This window comes from Lissotriton vulgaris, chromosome 8, assembly GCF_964263255.1.
Source record: "Lissotriton vulgaris chromosome 8, aLisVul1.2, whole genome shotgun sequence".
Taxonomy (NCBI): domain Eukaryota; kingdom Metazoa; phylum Chordata; class Amphibia; order Caudata; family Salamandridae; genus Lissotriton; species Lissotriton vulgaris.
In genome coordinates, this window is record NC_141696.1 from 1,402,184,497 (window position 1) to 1,402,209,492 (window position 24,996).

Sequence of the window (24,996 nt, forward strand, 5' to 3'; positions counted from 1 at the left end):
AGCATGCAATGCCAGTGTATCTCAGTACAAACTGGTTCTGAGAAGAGGACATGTAACCCTTCTAAGCCATTCACACACAGCATTCTGGTACCAGTGCAGAGATAGTATAAGCGTTGGAGTAAGGGTTAGGATTAGTATTGAAGCAAGGGCTGGGCTGCAGTAATGATATTGGGGATAGCAATGTTAGTGCTATCTCACCCTAAGTCTTCCAAGTAAGTCAATTTGTGACTATTAGTTTATTTAACAAATATTTAGAAATCTGTATTGTTCATACGTGGGATGTTTAGCACTTTTAACGGAAGTCAAATTACTCACTCTTAAATTCATTAGGAAGGGGTTCAAACATAATTTTTCATAGTTATAGAGTATAGATTGGGGTTATGTCCTAAGTTAGCACAGTAAAAATTCTTACATAGAATAACATATGGGAGGAAGTAGAATAGCAGCAGTGGAACTTGGGCAATGGAAGCAAAATGCCATTGGCAGAAAGAACAATCTGAGTCACAAAAATAAACTTTTGAAGGTACAGATAAGCAACGCCTCTCAAACTGAATTACTTTCAGATCATTTTTGAATGATGAAGTGAAAGTTACATTTTAAGTTAAAGAAAAAGTTGAGTTTTTACGCCTGTTATGCTATACAATTACTTTCCTGGCAGTAAATGTCATTCTATTTGCCCCTCCTGCTCTACCATGTCCAGGGATCTCTGAAAGAAGGGCCCAATATGATCTGCATCCCTTACCCTACAACCTACTGTACTTGTTTTTTGGCTAGGTCAATTACACTCTGGGCACCAGGACTAGCTTTTGCTCAGATGTGCGCAGAGTGCTGCAGCCCCCATAGCAACTTGATATTATTAATAATGTAAATCATTTTTTCATCAATGACCTCAAGTCTAAGGTCATGAACAGTGCATAGGGGTGGTAATAGTAGCATTGCTTACCTTAACTGAATGTATGCGTTTCATGAAACTAGCTAGCATCCTGTAGCTGAACTATGAGAAAAGGGATGCAGAAACAAAAGCCTATGTTGTAAATAGGCATTTGGTATGGGTCCACATGGTGGTTGGGTGCACCAAATGTATGCTTTACATTGCTAAATGCTATGAGCAGCAGGTAGTCATACTGGAGATATGTGCAGGGCTTGGCTAAAAGAACGCTTTCTTTTCACACAACCAAGACTGCTAATGGTTGTGCTCTGTAGATTATATACATAAAATGACTAAACATAGGGTGTGACGTTCTCTGGACGTCACCCGCATTGTGCATCTCTGAAAACCATGTGCAATGCATTTAGTACACATGGGAGAAGGCCATAAGTTGGCTTTGCATTCTGCCAGGCTCTTCATCAAATACCTCTGTGCATGGCAACCGGCTGTGAGCTGTGGGCCTTCTCCACATAGGGGAAGTGCAATTAATCTGCACTGTGCATGGCCAAAGAATGTGCACAATATGTTAAGTGCACAGGGGCCTGAAGATAGGGTTTGGCTTTTGACCAGGTTATGCCTAATCCCCCACTATACATGGTCACAGATATGTATATTTAGTTATGTCCACAGTGCGGTGGGGCCAGTGCTTGACCTAAGGTAATGCAGTGTTTCAAAACAATAAATAATAGTTACAACGCAGCTTCAGTAAATAACACACTGTTTTACCATTTCTTTGATCTCTTAGGGAACAGGGGCCCTATCTCCTCTCTGAGGCCTCTGCTGTCTCTTCTAGGAATGATAGATGTGGGAGGGCTGGGTATTTTTTGTTGCCTAAAGCCCTAGATCCAAATTTGGCTGATGCCTGAGCGCCCTCCCATAGTAAGACAGACCCTTGAGAGGGGAGGGGCTAACTTTGACACTACTCACCTCTCTCTCAAGTTCACTCTGCTTCGAATCACTCCACTGCTCTGGCCTGCCTCTTCAGTTCCCTAGGCACTTAGTGGCCAATTTATATGTTGGCGGTGTGTATATTCCCTGTCGCACTGGTTTTGGAGTATACACACCGCCAATATGATGGTCCGCCTTCCCGATTTATTTGCAGGTGAACCATAGGTTTGGCTACGGTGGTTACTTCTTCATCACCGCCACAGCAAAACCTTACTGATGGCCTGACGCAGTATGGGCCACCTGAGAAACGCCTACATATCCACCCAAACAGGATGGGGAGACATTTAGCCATTTCTTTACTGTCCATAATAGCCAGGGATACCCTGGTGGTGAGGGATAGTGAAATGTAAATAAAGCTCCCCCGCCATGGAAGATAATTCCAAAGGTGAGGGGAGCATTATTATTTTTTATTTTGAAAAAGAAATTCCCATTTTGGGACTTCATGCTAACTTAACACTGCACCAAACAGCCAGGCACCGTAGTGGTGGGGGTTCCTGCCAATGCTTTATCAATGACCAACAGCTTGGCAGTCATTTATAAATTTGGTGGGCAGTGCAATCGACAAGGGGGGCGGGGTAATTTATTGACCCCTTAGATCTGTCTTTACTGGGGCAGCATCAGTGGGGCACTATATCTGCCACTGTTCATCCCAATGGTCACTGCGTTTTTCTCAACTACTCTATCTGCAGTTTGACTTCTCCCTGCAGACTTGCTAGACACCCTCTTTAAACGGGTATTGTTCCACACTTGGTATTGGCTCAGAGTCCTAAGCCTTACTTTTGGCTGGCAATCACCCACTGGGGGTGTCAAGACCATAGTAATGAATTTGACTCCCACCCAACCATCTCAGGCATGGGAGTGGACACTTTTGGCCTCAGCTTGCTGTAGATCCTTTCATCTTATGGTGCAGAGAGATCTTCTCTCCTAATCCCTCTGCCTTTATCCTTTGATGCATTAATTTCAGCTGCCATCTTGTATGCTTAATGGTTGCTACTCTGTGCCATGTCTCTGCACCCTACGTCAGCCCTCGATGTGTCTCCACAGGTGGTATTGGCCCTTTTCAGGGGTCTGTGCCTCCAGGTTCATATAACACCACTTGCAGCATACTTTCCTGGCCCGGTACATCTCTTCCAAAACCACACCTCTAAGTTCTGCTGCTGGGAGCATAAGCAGCCGGGCTAGGGCCCTTAAACACGTTTTTTGATATCTGTATACCTCAACTAATGACCATTCAGGCATAAAACTTCGAGTACCTGGTAGACGACTAAAGGATGCTTTAAAAGGTTATGGAAGCAAGCCAAACCACTGTTCAGACAATTCTACCATGTTGCCACCCAGGCATCAAAAAATCTATTTTCTCAAGCAAAAATATACACCCACATATTTCATGTGAGAAAAAAGAGTGCATGCAAATGCACTAGATAACATTTTACCCTTTTTACTTTTCTTTGGAGTAAAACCTTTCCCTTCAGCCCCACCAATACTGGGGGTGTTCCCATTGCTATCTCTTTGTGCAAAGGGATTTGCTCCTCCCGTTATACAAAAAGTAAAAATAGGTGGAATCAGAAGATTCAAAAACAGATCTTTCTTTATTTCTCAATCAAAAATTATTTTTCAAAAATCTTCAAATGTAGCTGGTGATCATCAAAACAATTTTTAAAGTGCAAGCCTCCATCCTTGTCAAGATTTACACAAACACTCATAAATTCCTTATTTAACACCAAATAATGTATGTAAGTTTTTGCAAATACATGTTTTACTGCCTACAGGTGTTGCTTCACCAGAGCAAAAAATTAATTCCTGCAGCTGTATAAGTACTTCAATAATAGCAGCTTCTTCAAAAACAAACAACTGAGAGAGAAGAAATGTTTACATATAAATCAAAATATACAATTAAATGGTTAATGCCACCCAGATGAGTAGTTCATCCTGAATCCAACGCAAAGATAAAGTAATAACGATAGCAAGCAACATTTGACCATATTTTCTTAATATGGTATAATAGCCCCATATAGCATTTACACTAGTGAGAGCAATTTTGCCATGATCATGGAGAGGGGGAGGTAATAGGTAAAACATGTTTTGCTGCAAAATGAGGGTGCAGTAGCATCTTGGCCCTGAAGCCTTAACAATAACCTGTGCCCTACTTCTACCCTCATCTGTTCTCTGCCTTGGGACACTTATAGATTGCACACCGGTTTATGGATTATGTCTGGTATCCATTGTACTGGTACATACTGGTAGTGATTTCAGCCAAAGAAAAAACATTGAATTGCTTATGGTTTTGGCTTTGTATGATGATTCTGCACAAGACTTGGACTGAACCTGCCACAACACAATAGTTTGATATTGGAAAGTTGTGTGAAAGGTTTTTGAGTGGGGGAACTTAAAGAGGGACAAGTTACATTTTACATTGAGGTTCTCAAAATAATTTGAGAATGAGAATGCAAAAATTGTTGTCTGAAGGTCCAGCCAGTAAAGGAGATGGGAGAATGGGGAGAGATTGCAGCTAAAGGTCATGTCATGTGCACAATGCCTGCTGGGCATAGCCAAAGGCCTTTGCAATTGGGCAGAGGAAGGCATTGGGTGAGTGTATGGCTGAAGGCCCTTCCCTCTGCCCAGTAACTTTGAAACACAGCTAAAGCCTACAGAGTAGGCACGGGAGTTGGATTCTGGTACTAGGGGCCTGCTTACGATCTTGGTGGACAGGGTTACTCCATTACAAATGTGACGGATATCCTGTTTGCTATAATTCAATCCCATTCTATCATATGAAACTTTTAATATGGCGGACAGGACATCAGTAGCATTTGTGATGGAGTATCCCATCCGCAAAGATCATAATGAGGCCTAGTTCTTGGCTGAATGCCACCCACTTTGCCTAGCAGGTAATTGTAGTAGGGAGATGTATAACTAATTGTGGCCAAATAGTACGTTGTGCTTCTACTATCCAATAGTGGGAAGGCAATGGGCAAAGTAAGTGACTGAAGACCACATTTATCCCTAGCACCAGTAAGCCATGGCCAACTGGCATGATCATCAGGTACTAGGGTGAAGAAGAAATGGCCACTGGTCTCTCCCCAAACTCGACAGGAACAGGTAGTGCATTGTATAACAGACATTTCTCCTTTCTGCACATGGCCTATCAGGAAAGGCCAAATGTTACTCCCAGCAGTCTCTGGGGGTGCAGGCAGTGTTGAGGGACTGGTTACAAGGTCTGAGTTATGGCTACACCCTGTGGGCATGTCTATAAACCTCCCCGTTCAGACTTTAAGGATAGGTAGCCTGGTCATATGATGTTTTCACAGTCCTCATTGGCTCTGGTTGCAGGAAGACCTGCAACACAATGCAGTGAAAGGCCACAGTGCACCAATTTATTGGTGGAATCGGTCATGTCCTGAATGCATTAGGTCATGCATATTTGGCTCAGTGCATAGTCTAAGGACTAGTTCTGAACCCTGAAGCCACAGTGTATGGCTGCAGCCCATGACCAGCCTTAGTGACTAGGCATCCCCTGGAAAGTGCATGTAGGTGCAGTGCTTAGAAAACAAACAAAACCTATAAAACAGTACAATAAGATACAAATAACTTAAATATCCAACTCACATTTATGTAAAAATATCAACCGAATAAGGAAAACAGACACAAAGTGTAAAGAATGGATCAACAATTTATATGAAAAGAAACAATGAACAACGCATTGGGGGGAGTTCTAGTTGTGCCAATCACTTAAGTGACAAATTTCAGAGGCTTTTACGTTGTTTATTATAACCATAACATCCCTTCACCTGATGTTTTCTAGGGAAATTGTAATGTTTTTGTAGCAAATGTTACTGCTCTTTTTAATATGTTCAGCAATATAATAAATTTGCCACAAACCTACAATAGCACTTGACAACTTCATACATTTATCTATATTTATGTGACTACCACTGGCACTTCTAAATATTTTATATTATAAACAATCTGTACATGTTTTGTTTTCTATCCTGACTCGTTTGAAGTTCTCCTGACTTCAATGTAGTCTGACATTGGAAGTGCATGATTTATCGAACAAGGCTACAGAATGGGTTATCTATTTTTACAATGTGAACTTTGATACTTACTTTCTCTGAGGTAGTGAAGGTGTGAGAGCAATATTTCTGCATTGTAGCTTGGGGTGAGTCTGTGGAAGTCATCTTTGGTCATTTTACACAATTCTTTTCCATCAATGTTCTGGAACAGCATGATGTCGACATCTGGAAGACCATATTCTTTTACTGCCCATTCCAGCCACTGTCGCACATGGTCCGTGCTCCACAATGTTGGATCTAAATGCATGTAAAAAAGTGAGTTAGTAACTTATTTTACATATATTGTACAAGACGACTTCATTTTAAGTGGTATGTGTCATGTACAGCATAACTGAGTCGTTTCATTTCTTGACAAATTGTATTTACACAAGGGTACATTCAAGGGAGTCTAAAGACAGTCTGAACTGCCAACAACATAGTGAGAATTATGTTGGTTGTAGCTCCTGTGCTAAACATTTTGGGCTATGAAATAGAGTGGTCAGTCCTAGTAAAGAAGGAGAAATCTATGTGTTTCAGTTGAGGTTTTGGGGGATGTTAGCAAGGGTGATTTTGATGTATGAGTTGGGATACGGATAGTTCAATATTGAAAGAGGAGTGCATCTTGGTTTCACTGATGAGGTTGAAGTTGACAAAGTTAAAGATTTTTTTGCCAAATGATTTGTTTATTTTTGAAAATGGAAAAGGTAACAATAAAAGGGCAAAAGCACATATAAAATGTTGGTACTCTTAACAATACAGTGACAAATATGATAACAGTGTTTCTGTGTCATATATCAAACAGCCAATTCAGAATATTTAACTTGTTAAGATCCGAAGGAGTTACAAAACAATTAACATAGAAGTTCTAAATTCAGTGACAACATGTCAGTGTGCAACAAACAAACCTCTCGCTAGGAAGGGAACAACGTGGAAACAGAAGTAAGAGGATTGGGGGTGTAGAGGGATTCTGTGTGTCCATAATTCACCAATATTAGCTGTGATCTGTGTCTATAAGATGTATACATAGAGTTATGTATTCAAGGTCCATAATCTTGGATCTATATCTAATGCTCGTTCAAAGGTCTGTCCAGGGTGCGTGCCTAGTATCATGTTTTTGCCCTGGTTTCTTGAGCATTATGAGTATCAGTATAATAATATGAGCTACTTTCCAGTACAGGAAACCCTATTTTCTCAAAAATATCCATTATGTCTTTTACTTTGGATATTATCCTCTTCTGCGAGGCTTGTAAGAAAAGCTCTGCTAATCATTCTGGTGAGTTGGTAAGATCCTATATTTCCAGTGGTGAAGCATACATATCTTCACCACTACCAATGAGGTTGATATATTTTGAAGATGAAGACGTGTCAGAAGACTCAGTCATGTATGAGTGCCTGTTACATGGATGAGTGGAAAGGTGGTGTCACTGTGTGTAGCTAGGGTATTTGAAACCTCTGCCCAGTAATTAGTAATGTGTATGCAGGACCATAGTTTATGACATAGGGCACCTCTCACTTGTCTTCAGCACCAGCTTGTGTACCACCGACTCCAGCTAGACAAGTTGTTGTCCAGTATCACATAATAATGTTTTATAAAATGTAAACTTACGTTTGGATTCACACAACCCACAGCCATGCATTTCAAGAACTGAGGACCATTGCTCATCTGTATAGTCGATTGTTAGTTGTGTTTGGTATTTGTCTCGCAGGGCTTGTTGCATAGGATTAGAATGTAGTGCGGTGATCAGATGCTACTAACTTGTGTTGACCCCAATTATGTATATAGTCATATATTGGGAAAGGCTGTACTGAGGATAAAGTCTCCCTCAGGATGCATGACATACAATATCGTAGTTGATGGCATCTCCAACATTAGTAATTAATTCAAACAAAAAGGTTGCTGTAACCCTTCAAAGGCATACAGTGTGCCATTGAAGATCATCTGGTATATGTGTGCCTTACTCCTTTCGAGATCCACTGTGTTCACGAGATAGGGTAAACTCCATTGTTGATGTTTGAATAGTTCCATATATGTAAAATTTGGGGTCTTTCTGTATTTTTTCCAAAACATTTCATAGGTAAGTTTTTTTTTAAAAGCTAGTGTAATAGCCCATAAAAAGTAGTTTTTTCAGGGGGAAACAGCAAGAAAAAGACAGAAAAACCTACTTTTTATTTTCGTATTTATTCATTAAAAATAAGTACATAAACGCCATTAGGCTCCAGTGTACCACATAGTAACAAAGTTTCACATAAAGGAACGTTGAGTTATGTGGAATAAAATAGCCATTTTACTTCAGAGCACCTTTCAAAGGGATGTATGACGTTACAACGCATACTTTTACAACGCATACCTTTACAACGCTTTTTTTACAACGCAACATCCATTACAACGCATGCCATTACAACAAATTTTTCAAAACTACCTTTACAACGCATTCCATTACAACGCATACTACCTTTACAAAGCATACCATTACAAAGCATACCATTACATTTCATGTATGGTAAGTATTGGATAGTGTAGGGGTAAAAATTACTATTCTAACTCCAGGGGGGTGCAACAGCAGCGTAAGTGTTGGATAGTGTAGGGGTAAAAATTACTATTCTAACTCCAGGGGGTGCAACAGTAAGGTAAGTGTTGGATAGTGAAGGGGTAAAAATTACTATTTTATCTCCAGGGGGTGCAACAGTAGGGTAAGTGTTGGAGAGTGTAAGGGTACTATGTGTTGTGATGGTATGCATTGTAATGGTATGCGTTGTAATGACTGCGTTGTAATGACATGCGTTGCAGTGGTATGCGTTGTAGTGTCATGCGTTGTAATGGTTGCGATGTAATGGATGTTGCGTTGTAAAAGTTTTGTTGTAATGGTAGTGCGTTGTAAAAGTTGCGTTATAAAGGTTGTTTCCCCTGTCAAAGTAATACAGTGCATCTAATTGGCTCCTTCCCACGAGCACAAAGGTAATTTTTCTATGTGCACTTTTAATTGAAAAAATGTAAACATCAGCAGGCTAGAACTGCATTCACCCACATGTATTTTACTTGTTTTACCTACACAAGGTAGGAGGTTCGGATGCTTTAGGGAAGGATCTGTGATTGTAGTGTTGCTGCAAAACTCAATTATCAAGGCCCCAGATTTTGCTCCAAATTTTTAATTGCCAAGATCTCTCACTACACATGAAAATAATTTTAAGATGAATTTGTGTCTTAAGAGTTTGTCTCTAGAGCCTGCTGTGTTCCACAGATCAAGAGTTGGAGTTAATAAAATGGGTGCAATTTAATAATTAGATTGTGTAAAGAAATATACTCTCTAATTTCTTAAAAATAACAAGTACCTGGTCTTGGCACTGGGCTCTTAATTTGGGTTACCTGTTGAAAATATACTTTTGATATTTTATCAAAGGGTTAGAATTGCAGCTGAAATTACGTTTGTGGGGCATGTTTTAACTTATAATGTAGCTAAACATTAAATAAGAATTAATACCCCTTCCACCCCACCAGGAGCAAATTTCAGTCTGTCATTCTTTACTTATGTATTGTGTTGCCTCGAGCATGGTTCGTTTTATTTTTTTGATGCATCCCATTTTCCTTTAAGAAATACAAGTTGCATTTAAATAACAAGCATTTGTAATGCAATCAGTCTTGCATTTACGCTATTGGCATTGTAAATGAGAATGCCTTTTAATTTTGTTTTAAAAACAAAAACAAAAATAAAAGGCATTAAAAACTAAAATTAAAGGCATTATTATTTGCAAATGCAAATCATATAAGTATGTGTTCGAAAGAGTGCGGCGTGAGACGAGCCATGCGTGCAGGACAGAGTTTGTAAGCACAGGAGATCACATGACCAGTGGGTGTCCGGAGAACAAGGTCTGTGTGTGACGGACCCAGCATGTAAGTGGGTGCTTGAGAAACACAGTTTATTGAAGAATGGGATGCGTGTGCCCCCGGTGCTCCCTCACACAGGTGTACTGACACCCCCCCCCCTGGTTCAGCTCACCCCACCTCCAGCCGCATCACCCGAATATTCCTCTACCATGGCCCCTTTTACCCCTCTCAAGACGGGCGAGAGCTAAAACCCAGCAGCACCTCTGACCCAAGTACCCGTGCGCCCCCACTTACCTGCGGGGGCCCTTCCGAGGTAGAGACACGACACCTCCTTCAGCAGCGGCGCCAGCCATCTTACAACGTCAATGCATTTTGGGAGTTGTTGTTTTACACCGCAGACTTTAAGGCAAGGATTTCCTGCCCGGAGACCGTGGCCAATTGGAAGGTTGCATGCCTTCGGGTCACCTGCCATAGGCTCGCTCCTGCCCACCGCAGAGCATTCTGGGAGGTGTAGTCATTGGGGCTCCTAGCGGGAGCAGAGGGCTTCAAACCTTGCATAGCAGCTATGCCGAAATACCAGAGCTAATAATTGGATTTTAAACACGACTTCCTGCCCGCATCATATTTCTTCACAGCACTGTACTACCGACCTCGGAAAGCTGAACTGCTGTATTTGAAGCTAACATCCATAACATCCGTATACTGCTGACGTCAAACTAATTAAACTTAAATGCCGTCACTATGAGGGGATCTGGAGATCCGATTACAGCATTCAACATAGGAAAGAATATACCAGCGTCTTACTTGAATACAAAATAAAGATAAAACAGGCCAAATCGGCCTTCTTTACTGAAAAAAATTCAAGAGGCTTCAAATTCTTCAAAGGAATTATTTAAAACTGTCTCGAAATTAGCAAAGACACTATCTTTGTCCCGGATCAGAATTTTGTGGATAATATGGCCCTGTTTTTCCAGCACAAAGTCCAAGCTGTCTACGACGATCTCCACACTCTGTCCAAAACAATAGCAACGGACCACATGGAACAGACTAAACCCCCTGCAAATCATCTTTCTCAATTCTCCCTCCTAAACAAAAATCTGGTCACAAACCTGTTAATTCAGACTAAATCAGGATCACCCCTGGACCCCTGTCCCCCCTATACACTTCATTTGGCCCCTGAGGCAATTAGCCCTATTTTGACTCCTTTACTGAATGTGATAATAAGCTCTGGAGTCTTTCCTCAAAGATGGAAAAAGGCCTGTATAAGGCCCATTTTGAAAAAAGAATGCCTGGACCCATTGGAATCCAAACACTATCGTCCTATATCGTGCCTTCCTTACCGGCCAAGATACTTGAAAAAGCAATGAACCAGGAACTAATGGAATTCATAGACCTAAATAACATCTTAGACCTTACCCAGCATGGCTTTAGGTCATGTCACTCTACGGAATCCGCTTTAATTATGGCCACTGAGGAAATTCGCAGAACCATGGATGAAGGAGGCAGTGCTGTTCTAATACTGCTAGACCTGACGGCAGCTTTCGATACCGTCAATCACGGGGTCCTATTAGATAGGCTCAGAGCAGCAGGCATTACAGATATTGCCGTAATGCTACTCAGGTCTTTTTTAGAAGCCCGAGTACAGCAAATCCACTAGGAGGGTCTTCAGTCGGGAGAGTTCTTTCTCCCATGTGGCGTCCCTCAGATATCGGCGCTCTCCCCTACCTTGTTTGATCTGTACGTGACCCCACTGGTAAAACTTATAAAATCTCACGGCCTGTGTTTAGTGTCTTATGCCGATGACACCCAGTTAGTGGTGTCTCTCTCTCAGCGAAGCGTTTTCGTAACTGTCTCCTAGACGTAAAGAGCTGGATGAGTAAGAACTTTTTAAAGCTCAACACCGAAAAAACCGAGGTGATTGAGTTTGGCCAAAAACCCTCCATCTGGAGTCACCTATGGTGGCCTCCAGAAGCTGGCACATGCCCAGTCCCAGCAAAAAAAGTTAGGAACCTGGGCTTTACGATTGATAAAGAACTAACTTGTACTGCACAAATTAGTCAAGTTACATCTGCCTGTTTTTTTACAATTAAGGTTCTCTGGAAAATCCTGCCATATATACCTCTCACATTGAGGAAAACAGTGGTTGGAGCCCTGGTACTATCCCGTACAGACTACTGTAACACCTTATATTTAGGAACTGGTGAAAAACAAATCGCAAAACTTCAATCAATTCAAAATGCGGCAGCCAGAGTCCTGCAGGATCTCCCCAAGCGTCACCCGACATTGAATGCCATACGGCTACTTCACTGGCTCCCTGTCAGGCGTAGAGTGCAATTTAAGGCCCTCTGTCTAGTCCACAAGTCCCTTAATGGAAGGGGGGCGGAGGACATGACAAATCTCTTTCCTCGCTATGTGCTGCCCCGCACATTAAGATCTAGCAGTCTTGACTTGATCTGTATGCCTAGAATAAGGAAAGTCCGATGGGGCGGAAAGTCTTTTTCCTACCAGGCAGCGAAACTATGGAACACCATGCCCATTGCGCTATGCTCTGATTCAAACAGGATCCGTTTTAGAAAAGCTTTGAAAACCTGGCTCATCTCTATGGTCTAACCGGCAGTCCTGTTCACCTCCTTCTATAGCGCCAAGACGCCTCGGCATAAGCGCGCTTAACAAATAATTCAGTCAGTCAGTCATAACTCGGAAGTAGGTTCCTTCACCTTCTGAAGTGTCTTAATGGAAATGGAACATGTTGCGAGTTACATGCCATGTGTATAATTTCCAATTACTGAATTTTACAAAATAAGAGAGGCGGGAGCAGTTCGGGTCTGGTGAATTAGAACATTTGCATGACTGTACAGGCTTGTCAGTACGATATGGCACAGAGTAGACAAGCCACAGCACTTAGCTGCCATAATAAAGGCCTATAGGCGCTATACGTCACTGATTAACACACCATTCTAGAACAAGGCACGATGTATGTGTTATTGTGTTGTTTAAAAGTCCTTGAGTGGTTTTTGAATGGCAAAGACATGTGGAAAGCAAGTCTGCTATTAGAATATAAAACGATTTCGATTTTCACTTCATACCGTACATTTCATTTTACCAATCCGAAAAAACATCCTAACCCCATCTCAACTTTAAAAATGCCCACAACAAAACCATTTAGTGACAATCATCTCGTTAAAGAATAGAAACAGACATAGTTTCCAAGTGCAACTATGTCTGATTCTTAGAATAAGCCTTCATTCAACACTCAGAGACGTCTGCCACGCTATAGATATTCCTCTGCTGACATAGAGGCAGCACTGGTATATATCAGGGATTAATGCTCCACCCCCCCAGGTTTCTTGGCCCCAGTGTCACTGCACCTGCTGCACCAAGGATACCTACTCCCTGGTCCAAATGGTAAAGTGAAGTCAAAAATTGGTGTGCTGGCGTACATCTTTTTATCACAAAATATCTGTTGCTTTTTCAAATTAAATTTGAACAAGGTCCTTCAATTGCTCGTTGTGAAAGGCAGCCTTGTCACATAAGTACCTCACAGGCCTGAGTTTCGGTCAAGTAACGTCTCATCTGATGACATCATTGTGATGTCAGGAAGTTTCACGAGGCCCATTGATGATAAGCGCTTTAAACGGGCAGGTTTTTCCGGGTCCTGAGTACTTGCAGTTCTTACACTTGGAAGGGAGAGTACCAGAACGCATCAGCAGCAGTGCAATACTTGTAACGAGAGAGTACCAGTACTTCTCAGTCACAAACAGGTATTCGGAAGCAGTGAGTACCCACTTTGCCATAATTCCATGCACTCTGGATGCTTTCATTCTAATTCTGTTAAGCAATCTACGCAGGAAATCGAATTTCACGAAAGCTGCCGATTTTGGAGCCGGAGAACAGGGTTCGAACCTCGGCGTGGGATGTATCACATAATTATAAATAAATGAACAGCGATCTTGGAGGGGTGGGGAGAGACAAATAAAAATAACAACTCACGTGGAGGGGCGAGACAGATAATATTTTAAAAAACGCGGTTGAAACGGGCAAATGTAGCATCTGAAACCAACTGAAACAAATGGTGCAGAGAATTAAAGTGAGGAGGTGGCTCAACATATACTGCTTCCAACTTTGGAGCGGGAGAACAGTGTTCGAGCCTTGGCGGGCACGTATCACTTAATCATCAATAAATAAACTCACAATAAATAAACTTGGAGGGGAGTGGGGAGAGCCCGCTCTTGCATCGAAGTAAAAAAATATATCTGTGTCGGGAAACACACTCTGCACGAGATCAAACATTGACACGCTTGCCTCGAAGTAAAAAATTATAGGTGCTGGGAAACACACTCTGCACTGGCTGAAACATTTCAACTCTGTCAAAAAGCAAGGCACATTAAAAAAGAGATCTCCCCAAAACAAAAGACCACAAAAAAGTGGACTAATACAAGTAAAGGGGCCAATAGCCAGAGGCATGAACAACAGGAAAAAAGGAGGGACTTGGAGCACTGTTAGCCAATAGCAAGTAGTACATTTTGAAAGGCACACTCAAAAACAAATAGAAAAAGGAGGTGGGGTCTCACCTAGTGAAGCATATACTGCATGTCTCAACGAGACAGCACATGCGCTGTCTAGGCGAGACATAAAAAGGATTGCGGTATTTAAAGGCAACCACAGACATGGTGGTCTGCTGCCCTCAGCGGGCCACTATCCATGTGATGGGAGCAAATTCTAGAGGGTTGCAGTTTGTGACCTACCTCTAATATTCATGAGATATGTCGATTTACGAACCACTACAATTTGGTATTTTGTAACGCAACCCATCACTACATTGGTCGGGTCGCATAATAGTAATGCATTCAATAAAGGTCGGCACCCAAATTGCAACCACTATTTACTGTATGCATTGTTTGCACACGCAGCCCTTAGTGCATTGTCTGCCCGGTGCTTCATTCAGTGCTCCCTATAATAAGAACATCTTCAGAAACTGTGTTCAATGTATGATTTGTATATCTATTTCACAAATGAGATAACACTTCATAAAATATGCTATATATACGTTCCAAGTTGACTTGGAGCTCTGAAGAGTCTCATCTACAAAATATGGGTTTGATTTGTGTCTTGTTTTTTTCCCAGAATCTTTGCCACATCATCATGTACACAACATTTGAGCGGGGAGCTAGAAACATCTGGGAATCAGATTACTGAATTTCAACCAAATATTTTTTGTGCCGCTATAAAATTATAAACTTGAACGCAATACAGAATTAAAAGCACGCAAATTCAGCTTTTAGCCAATTAGTATTTTTTTGTACCCCATTAGGAGGTAATTGGTAGTGTAATGACCACACCAGGGAAATACCGATTCCGCAGCGAGTGATATTTATCAGTGCTGTCATTGCCCACTCATTCCGAGCTCTGCAAGTTCAAAATGAGGCATAACATGCCTTATCGTTTTTTTGCACACAGATTACAGAGTTTTGCATTGTAACTTTTATTGTCACCCAGATAATTTCCCCACCAATTGTGATTCTGAACAAATTACTTGTGTCCAAAATATGTTGCGCCGTTCTCGTGCTTATGTAAAATGCCCATGAGCCAGATTGGTGCAATAAAAAATATTTTCTGCTTTTTCAATACTTAAACTATAATAAACCATTCAGGCTTAAGTTATCTTTTTTTGCAATAAGACCCTTTATTTTATGAATTGCTTACTTAATCTTCTTTAAACAAAACAGGAACGAATATACTTTAGTACATTTGGCAATCCTTGCATGCCTTGCAAAATAACTGAAAAGCATTGCAGCGTAACAAGAAATATGTTCTCAGTTTCCCAGTATCATAACATTTTACGGTACCACCGAAAAAAGCACAGTCTGACAAGCAGAGCCTAGCAGCATGTGCTGACCAGCACAAATAAAGCCCTGGAGGTGGATTCGTGGCTGCGAGGATTGGCAGAGGGCGTATGATTGTCTCTAGAACCACTGTCATGCATGGCGCCCTTTCTGAGCAGTTTATGATGGTCTGTCTGACCATCATTTGTCCATATATTTCATCATCATAAGTTTATTGTCTATGTTGGGATCTGATGCCTGCTGTGCAGACCCAGACACTGTGTGCCTATTTTAACCAGCATTACTTTCTTTTCTGGTGCAGCCCCCGTTGCCAGGGCACTGCCCTAGTCACAGGCAGGCTTCCATCTTTGCACTGTAAGCTGGCTGCCAGTGCGGAATTGTACTCCCTCTCTAGTTCGATGTGTCAGACATGCCAACTCACAAGGTCCCATCGTGTGCCACACGTTATCGGCTCCTTTCACACGGCAACCAGGTGAGAAGCCGATATCACACGGTGGGCACATAATTAACTGGAAACCCCTGCAGGGAGCAGGTTTCCAGCTAACTGGTTGGAGGCCTAGCTCAGCTGATGTCCATTACATGTGAAAACGCCCCAGGACATTGGCGGCTACCTCAAAAGCTTTCATGTTGGTTTTTCGTAGGGTGTGGGCAGAAGGGGAGGCATTACGAGAGGGGGTGCTGTAGATTCAGAAGTGTCACAGGATTTGCTTGTTACTAAACCATACTCCTTCATGGCCACGCCCACTCCACACACAGTCAGAAAAATTCACCAGTTGGCTGTGTTATAAAACTGGGAACATTGTGCCTTTTACTCTCCACTTCCAAGCATTGCCTCACATTCCCCTTTCCAAACACCATTGGCCAACATGTAGAATTACGCAAACAAGCAGTTGTAGGACTTACACTGTCCGACCCATGATATCCTGTATTAAATGTCATATAAATCAGATTGGTGCAACATTTTGTTGTCATATTTAGGTGCGTTATATAACACAGTCAGACCTCATTTTTAAAGGGATAAAAAAGCATAGGAGAGGTATTGATTTTCATTCAATTGCTGAATAACTGAGACTTATTCAAAATTTCTTTGAGAAGTGAGCCTTGCTGAGTTGGTTGTAAGAATTTTCCAACAGACCATGCAGATCATATTAATGTGAGTCTTAAATATAATTCTTAAAACAAACGTTTGTGCATTATGTAGGACAATGTATTTTTTTTATGTAATATACATTTGCTATTGCATTATATACATTGTGCATTTCCCCCAGCCACTCTTAGTTAACTTCCATTATCAAAGGAGAACCTTGCTATCGACCTCTCTCCTTTTCCTCCCTGTGCCTTTTGTTAGCCATTGATGTAACAAAAGAACCTCTTGGCGGAGCTTATACCTACTGATGTAAACTTTTTGTTGCTCACAACTCTAGCCACACTGTCCATACTTGCAATGTCACATCTTTTTCCTCTTCCAATCTGTTTCTGTATGTGCTTTCCAAACTTGAAATGCTTAAGAGCTGTAAAGTCTGGAATACAGGGGCATGTGCATGGTGCTAGAAATACCTCCTGCTGCATGACATGGTGAAGGAAACATATAAAAATGTGCCCAGTTTGTGGTGGTACTGTATTTTACAATTGGGTTCCAACCATTCAGTACATCCAGATTTTTTGCTTTTTGGACCACCCGGATTTGGACTTTTGGGTGAGTCTCACTACATTTGTCTCACCCACAGTAATGCCACAGATATACTTTTATAACACATACTTTTTTGCATGTCTCTAAGGAGTAGTCTTAATGACTTACACTTCTTGCCCTTCTCAGGTCCGGCGACTGAGAGCTTCCTCTCAGCTGATATCAAGAATATGAAGTCAGTACTGTAATCTGCCAGGTGTATTTCCTACAAGCCACCTCAGTATAAATGTTAATCATTGAAAAGGAAATGAATATGCACTCATTTAAGACTCAAATGTGGTTTCAATTTTCTAGTTAGGCTACTGACTACCAAAATATGACGAAAATAAATACGTATAAGTATAGATTTACTATTGTTAATTTCACATACATGTACAGAGAGGTGGAATTAAGAGCAGAAAACCCAAACTTGTATATTCATATATACTTAAATTCACAATATTTTGGTAGGTGATATTTTGGTTGGGACATTTTTGTAAAATTAAATTTTTGTACAGGGTTTTCGGATATACAACCTTCAACTCAACTCATAATGTTAGAAATTACAGTTTCTAATGTTCCTCATGACCGTTACATCATACATTCTCATTTGTATATATCTCAGAGGTCTTCTACTGCATAAAAATAATTTTCAAAATAAAGCTATTACACAATTCCTCAATGTGCACACTTAAATAATTAAGAACGTATAACTAGAGGTTTGCATAATGTTTCACTTTCGTGGTTTGTCTTTGAACCATACACAGTTCACCATATTCGAATGGGGACAATACTCTACACGAGGCACCAACAGTAAGTCATTTTTTACCTGTTTTGCCCATATATTTAGTATGTTACTTCACCTCCTCTAAGTCATCAAATATAATCACCTCATGGTCCCTTCCCTGTTTGTGACGCATGCATACATTGGAGAGTGCACTGGGGAAGTGACTATGGTATCCCGACAAACTACTCATAACTGTGCTCAAACACAAAATATGTTTCCAAACATGTCTGATGTACAATGAACAACAAGAAGAAACAGACAGGACAGACCCTTTGCATGTGGCCGACAATCTGAAACAACCTAGGCATGTCTCTGAAGTCTCAAAAGAGCCGCCGGCATTCACTGTGGGAGACTGCCAGCGTGACCATATTGGTCGGATACACTGGGATATTTTGATGAGGTTTACGGATATCTACCCTTGTTCTAGAGATGTATTTACAAGACTTGCATTCCCCGGATTTCCTTGGTGCACTGGACCCTTAGGAAGAATGTCAGTGTCATAAGGCAGGGTCAAGGGTGATAGAGCTGCAATGGAGGCAGAGGCATGGGGAAGTGGTGGAGCCAAAGGGGAAACAGTCTAGGCAGGTCAGGGTGAAGATGCTATGGAGGTTTATCATGTGTAGTAGTCCCTTCTCCTCTACACCAGTGGCTTCGTGGAGATGAATGCCACAATATCAAGAGCGAAAACTATCATCTGCAAAAATATAGAGCGTAGTATATTGACGATCAATATTTGAACAAGGTACGTATATACAGATAAATGCATATTTACAATTCTTAACTCTCCATACATGTGCCTTACACTTACCTTGACGATATTGTGGTGGCTGATATCCTGCATGCAAAATACATTTAAGTCAAAATTGTGCACTCAGTATTGTGGTACAACACCTTTGGGGCTTGGACTGCTGAATGCTAAATCAGACCATTAGAATTAGGCACTTTCAAACATGATGACATTCCACAAAATATAACCAAATGTTATATTAGCTTGGTTTTCTTGGGTTTACTGTAAAACAATTTCAACACTCAAAATATAATTTTGCAAAGTCCCTTATTTTTCCTAAATATTAATGCAAATGAGTGTTGTATCTTTGTTGACGTGTTAGTAAAAAAATACCAGCAAGCAAAAGCAGCTTTATACTTTCTTGTTCTTTATAAAACATGGTGTCTGTTATCAACTAACCTGCTGGTACGATGACTCTTCGTTCATTGGTTGTCATATTTGGTGGTGGGATGTGCTTCTCCTCTATGTAACTGCTGTAGTTCATGCCTACATTGTCTGATCCACTGGCCATCTTCCCTCCTTTAACCACATTGCAGTCATCTGGAGAGCTCCTTTTAAAAAACAAATTCACAATATCATCAGCATCAAATATAATTAGGCATGGTCTGGTTTGACGTGGAACTAGAACTGATTTCCATGGAGCATACACTCAGGTGTTATTCTGCTTAAAGGTGTCTCCCTTCTGCTGGGTATCAGAGCAGAACAAACACAACATAAAAAAATAAAAACACATCCAAATACAACTCTAAGCCTCACAGCACCAATTCTACTGTGTTACAATGAACTAAACCAAATCCTTCCAATTATATATTTGCCTGCACCCTCCTGATGACTTTTGGTGTCCAGGGGTATCATTGGCGAGAGATCAGCACACAACCAATGTTCATTTGTATTTATTATTACTACTTACACCCACAGTTGTAATTATAATACTGTACATGATGTTTTGCTAATTACACTGGGAATGTGAGTGAAATAGTTATTAGTCTAATGAAGGTACCACTATACAAGAATTCAGACCCATTTGCAATCTCCTCCTATTCAGCAGAAACATGAAAGCTTAGTGATCAGCCCAGAATCTGTAGCTCCAAGAGTTTGGAATCCACTTTTAGGGCTTGGTTTACAGTTTGATGGGAAAGGTAAATTCTCCAGTGCCTGAAGGACTTGCTAACTCCAAAGCGGAATCACTGGCCGAATTTGCCGTAGTATACTATTCTCATAGTGGAGAAAATTCACATTTACGATTTCCACCTGAAATACAATGATTTTCCACTACACTTTACTCTAATTAAGGCCTACAGGCGACTAAGGTATGGGGTAAAGAATCTATAAGGGCAATACTATAACAAAAAGGCTTGTCACAAAGTGTTGACCCTTTAGCTATTTTGAACACATATCAAATTCCTGCTCTGACTCACAACTGCTCCCAAACCTGAACTAAAGTCCATCACATGAATATAGCATTGCTTTAGTAGAATCCAGTTCTATTGTTGAGTATATTATCTAAAGCGTTATCTATGGTTTTTCTATGGTTTATAACTGATAAATGATTTCCACATGTAAATGTTACAGCTCATGCCGATCATAGGGCATGATCATGAGTGTTGTTATCCAAGTTTTGGAAATTTGTTGCTGTGATTCACATGCTAATTGTGGCTTGTGAGGCCAAACCCACGTTGGATCAGAGACCATAGCACCCAATTACTATAATTGCCCCTCCATATATTTTAACAAACAGAGGAAAGGCAGACAATCTTTATTGTGGTGAAATGTCATGAATGTGGGTGTCACAAGGTCAACCATTTAGACATAGTTAATGTTCTCAAGATAGTACTATGGTGGCATGTTATCAAACTTAATTTTCAGCAGACTGGAGAGCAGTACTGGATTGTGGAATTTTCCAGGAATGCATTGTAAACCATACCTTCTATAAAAGAAATATACTCACTACTTAAAGCAGATTTCAGGAAAATTGCATAATTTATTAGAAAGTATTATAATACTCTTTAATTGGATTTACACATATGGTTATTGTAGCAAATTCATGTTTTATACATGGTCCCCGCAGACTTTTTTCGGGCTCTATTTTGTTCTGGCTTTAGGACTCTGTGTACCTTGCCAGAGGTAAACAGTAATACATTGGTTGTGCTTCCCCTCTAAAGCATGTGCGCTACACTGGAACTCCCTAGTTGGCCTATTAAACATCCCTAGAAATCCATTGTAAATGGAGCCTAAAGAGTTTATATGTACACCACCAATATAAGTGACAAACATATTTCTGTCAGGAACATTAGTTTACCCTGGCTAAGCTGCAGTTTGATTGTACTGTAGTTACAAATGGCAGGAAAAAAATGCCTTTCAAATTTTGGAAAAGTTTATTTTAATATAGTCATAGCTATAAAGTGTTTATAAACCCAAGTGCTAATACATAACATAGGATTAGTGTGGTCTCACAGTAAAAAAGACCCCAAAAGTTTTTTCACTGTGTAGGCTTGGCCAAAATACTTTAAAGTTATTTCTAAAATTTGACTTAATAATGAAATCAGATTTATGATAAAGTAAGCAGAAAAGTAACTTTGTAAAAATGTACTTTAGTCTGCCTGTGCCAGAGCCGACTTAAAACCATTTCAGCCACGCCTCACACCTCCAGAGCTGGAATACACATTTTTGACTGGGAAGGTAATAACTCTGGCACAGAGGCCAATGGCTTGCCTACAGGCCCAGAAAAGATCAATAGGTTTTAACTGCTGACCACTAGGGATTAGCTAATTTGGAGTGGGTAGTACCTGTTAGCAGAATAAATGGGCAGCTTTCGCACTACCTTCTTGAGATGCCAAGGAAGGGATTCTCCTATACATTACCAGAGCCTTCCCTTACAGTCAGACTAGAGCCACAGTAGCAAGAAAAACCTTTGATGCTGTCAGGTAGAGAAGGTGGCAACAAGCTCAAAATAGGCCTGACTGATACTGAATAATTTCTCAGTAATGCAAAGAGGAAGTGTTGCAAATCGAGGAGGAAGGTCTGCAGGGTTATAGTTAGGAATTAGTAGTTAATTTTCTACAATTGCTGGCAAATGCACAGTATAAATCTGCCACCTCAACCACCACATCCTTAGTACATTCCTAGACCTTAGAAGATGACAATGAAGAAAAAGACTGATTGAAGAGCAACCCTGACTTCTGGCTCTTGACCCCTGATTCCCGCTGGAAGAAGACTCACACAAAGACTTATGAATCCTGCTGGCACCTAGGCATGGGAACTGCTCTCTCCCTGGGTCAAGTGATTAGCTTTCTATTTTCCTGCTTCACAAAAAGCTGAAGAATTGCTGACAGGAGAGCGACAGTTGACTAAAGAGGACTAGACCCTCCGGAAGATTTGGCTGGAGGGAAACCTGGTGCCAAAAAGCCCACCCTGAAGAGCTAAAGGCTGCAGGACTGGCCATAAGAAACATTCTCACCAGTTGAAGGCTAAGTCTGAAGGTAAAACCTTAGACTTAGAAAACCAACTTGGTGTATTTGACCTTCACTCCACCTCAGTAAGCCTGAAATTGCACTTTTTCCAGGCACATTTTTCCTTTAGACCTAAAAAAATATATATTTATGTCACCCTTAACCCACCTTGATGATCTTGGTGTCATTTTGCTCATTACATTTTCCTCTATTGGTTTGGGAATTTTATTGTGTAGTACATGGTTGTGTAGTTCACACTTTTCTGGGGATTGCTTGTTGCTTGTGCTATAGGTTCAACAGAAATTCTGCCAGAACTGTGTTGTGACCTAACTAGACTGGTTGGATTAAGCTGGTAGGTGTGCCCTCCTCCCAAATTCGTAACCCAATTTCTGACAGGTACGATAAAGATTTGTTCTCCATTTCACACGACACAAAGTTAGTAAAGTAAAAATTTCAGACAAGTTTTGAAGGAATGTAAAAAGAATGTAAACACAACACAGAGAACTCAGCACGTTTTTTCTCTGTCCAGTTTTAGATGATCAGAAATAATTTGGGGCTACCAACCTTTTTCATATTCCCCTTCCCTGTTGCTAGGGCAATCACAATTATTACTTGAGGTAAAGCTTTACTGCGACACCAGCAGAGGACAACAAATGGCACTGTATTGCATCTGGAAACGGCAAATGTGACTTTGCTCACTGGGAAGTGTTATGGGTAAAATGCATTTTCGCCTCTCGCTGGCAATAATCCTTAGTGTTCCTGATGTTAGGTAGGCACTGAGGCCTAGTAATGCAGTCACTTGAGGATATGTCCCGATTCATGAAGAAGTTAATGCTTATCACATGTATGTTCCCAAAAATAAGTCATGTTGCTCTTTCTGAATCTTGACAGCTGTTATGGTGTTGAAAATTCCCAGCCATCTGCTTTACATTTATCATGTGAGAAGTAGCAAGCATGACCTCACACACTCTCTTTGATTTTACCAATTTTAACAATGCACAGATCACCACAAAGTTAATTTGACTCAAAATCTATAGTTTCAAGTTTAAATACTTTATTCGACAACATTGTCATAAAAGCTTGTATCCCTAAACTAGACAGAATAAATACTAATCTAATAATAAAAACGTATTAAATACCATACAATTTGTACTTTGTTGGCGAATAACACTTTTTAAAAATTACACATTTAAAAAAAAAAAAAATATCATCACAGCCCAAAGGAAGCTCAAGTATATTATGGCTGAGATACCCGCCACCCCCTCTCAACACAATCCCCAAGGATGGGAAACCGGAAACAGTTCTGAAGTTTTTGGAAGACGGGAGGGAGTGACCCTCCCGGCCGTATTTATTAAAATATGAAACAAAATTAAAACATTAAATCAACAGTTTCATATTATGTACAATTTCATTACCACATTGCGATGTTTGGCTAACCTTAACATATTCTCTAATACAAAGGTTCTCCTAGCCGAACTAACATCCTACAAAACATTTACTTGAAATTTTGAAATTGTACATCCTAACGTTTAAGGGCCAACGGCAAGGTCGTAACCGGTGTCAAGATCCCTAACCCAGAAATATCCCCCTCACTTGTGAGGGGCGACCGCACAGAGGCGTACCTCAAGTGCAACTACCAATTTCCCTTGACTTGACGGGGGCCCCCAAAAACTCGATGCCACTTAAAGGTCGTACGAGGACTCGTGTGAGGTATCTAGAAGGTAGCGTAGACCCCCCCCCCAAACCCCACACAACTTACCACATCTGCCGTCGCAGACGTCCCGGCCCCGGGAAATTCCCCAGGAGGGGGCTGTAACCCCTCCTACCCAGGAAGGGGCCTTGACCGCCTTTCCTTTCCTTTCGGCGACCCATCCTTAGAAGGGACCGCCTCCCCGTTGAGGGGCCAATGGCCACCTCCCCCGAGCGCTCCCATCCGTAATGGGTGACGCCCACTCATAGGGATCTTCCAATTAGTGCTCACCGATCATGACCTTACCGCCCGACCAAAATAAATACGACAATGCTAACTAAATTCCCTAAATCACTAAATTATGAAAAAGACAGTAGAAACACAACTTTATTAAAAGCATGCTCTACTGATGAACACTAAAGCAGAATCACTTTATTTCGCAAAATATAACACAAATTTACCATTCCTTATTGCATACTCAAAATCATCACGATAATAACTACAACCTGTAAACGAAAATCAGGGTTATCCAACAAACTTTATTCAAAACAACTTGCTGTCCTCAGGGGCTGGTGGGTGGGTCAAAATTGGCTCTTCGTTCCGTCTCGAGCTCACGTGCAGCGAGGAGGTGCAGCTTCAGAGCACAGGAACAAGAGGATGCTTTCTTGGCTTGTTGCTCCTTTTATCCGTCTTCAGGGCGGGCGTAAACCCGCCCCTGCCAGCCCCAAGGGCGTGGCCGGCCGCGTCAGTGTCTAGGCCAACCCACTCTAGGGCGGGAAAAGGCGCGCCCCGGCTACGCCGCTTTGGGCATACCAGCCGAGACTCGCCTCCCGCCCAAGATGGCTTCCCGGGGGGATCGTGGTACTCCGCCATACGTTCGGGGGGACCGAATGGTCGCCCCTTTCCATATGGCTGAGATACCCGCCACCCCCTCTCAACACAATCCCCAAGGATGGGAAACCGGAAACAGTTCTGAAGTTTTTGGAAGACGGGAGGGAGTGACCCTCCCGGCCGTATTTATTA

General features: G+C 41.3%; 1 protein-coding gene across 5 annotated transcripts in view; it reads right to left on the reverse strand.

Moving 5' to 3' along the window:
* The window catches only part of ERG (ETS transcription factor ERG), a 454,845-nt gene that overhangs the window by 46,914 nt on the left and 382,935 nt on the right, over nucleotides 1–24,996 (reverse strand). For all 5 annotated transcript variants that reach the window (XM_086935415.1, XM_086935417.1, XM_086935419.1 and 2 more), the window contains 2 exons: nucleotides 19,234–19,385; nucleotides 5,983–6,186 (listed from right to left, as the gene is read on the reverse strand). In XM_086935415.1, coding sequence (XP_086791541.1) covers nucleotides 5,983–6,186; nucleotides 19,234–19,385 — 356 coding nt within the window. The remainder of the gene's footprint in view (nucleotides 1–5,982; nucleotides 6,187–19,233; nucleotides 19,386–24,996) is intronic.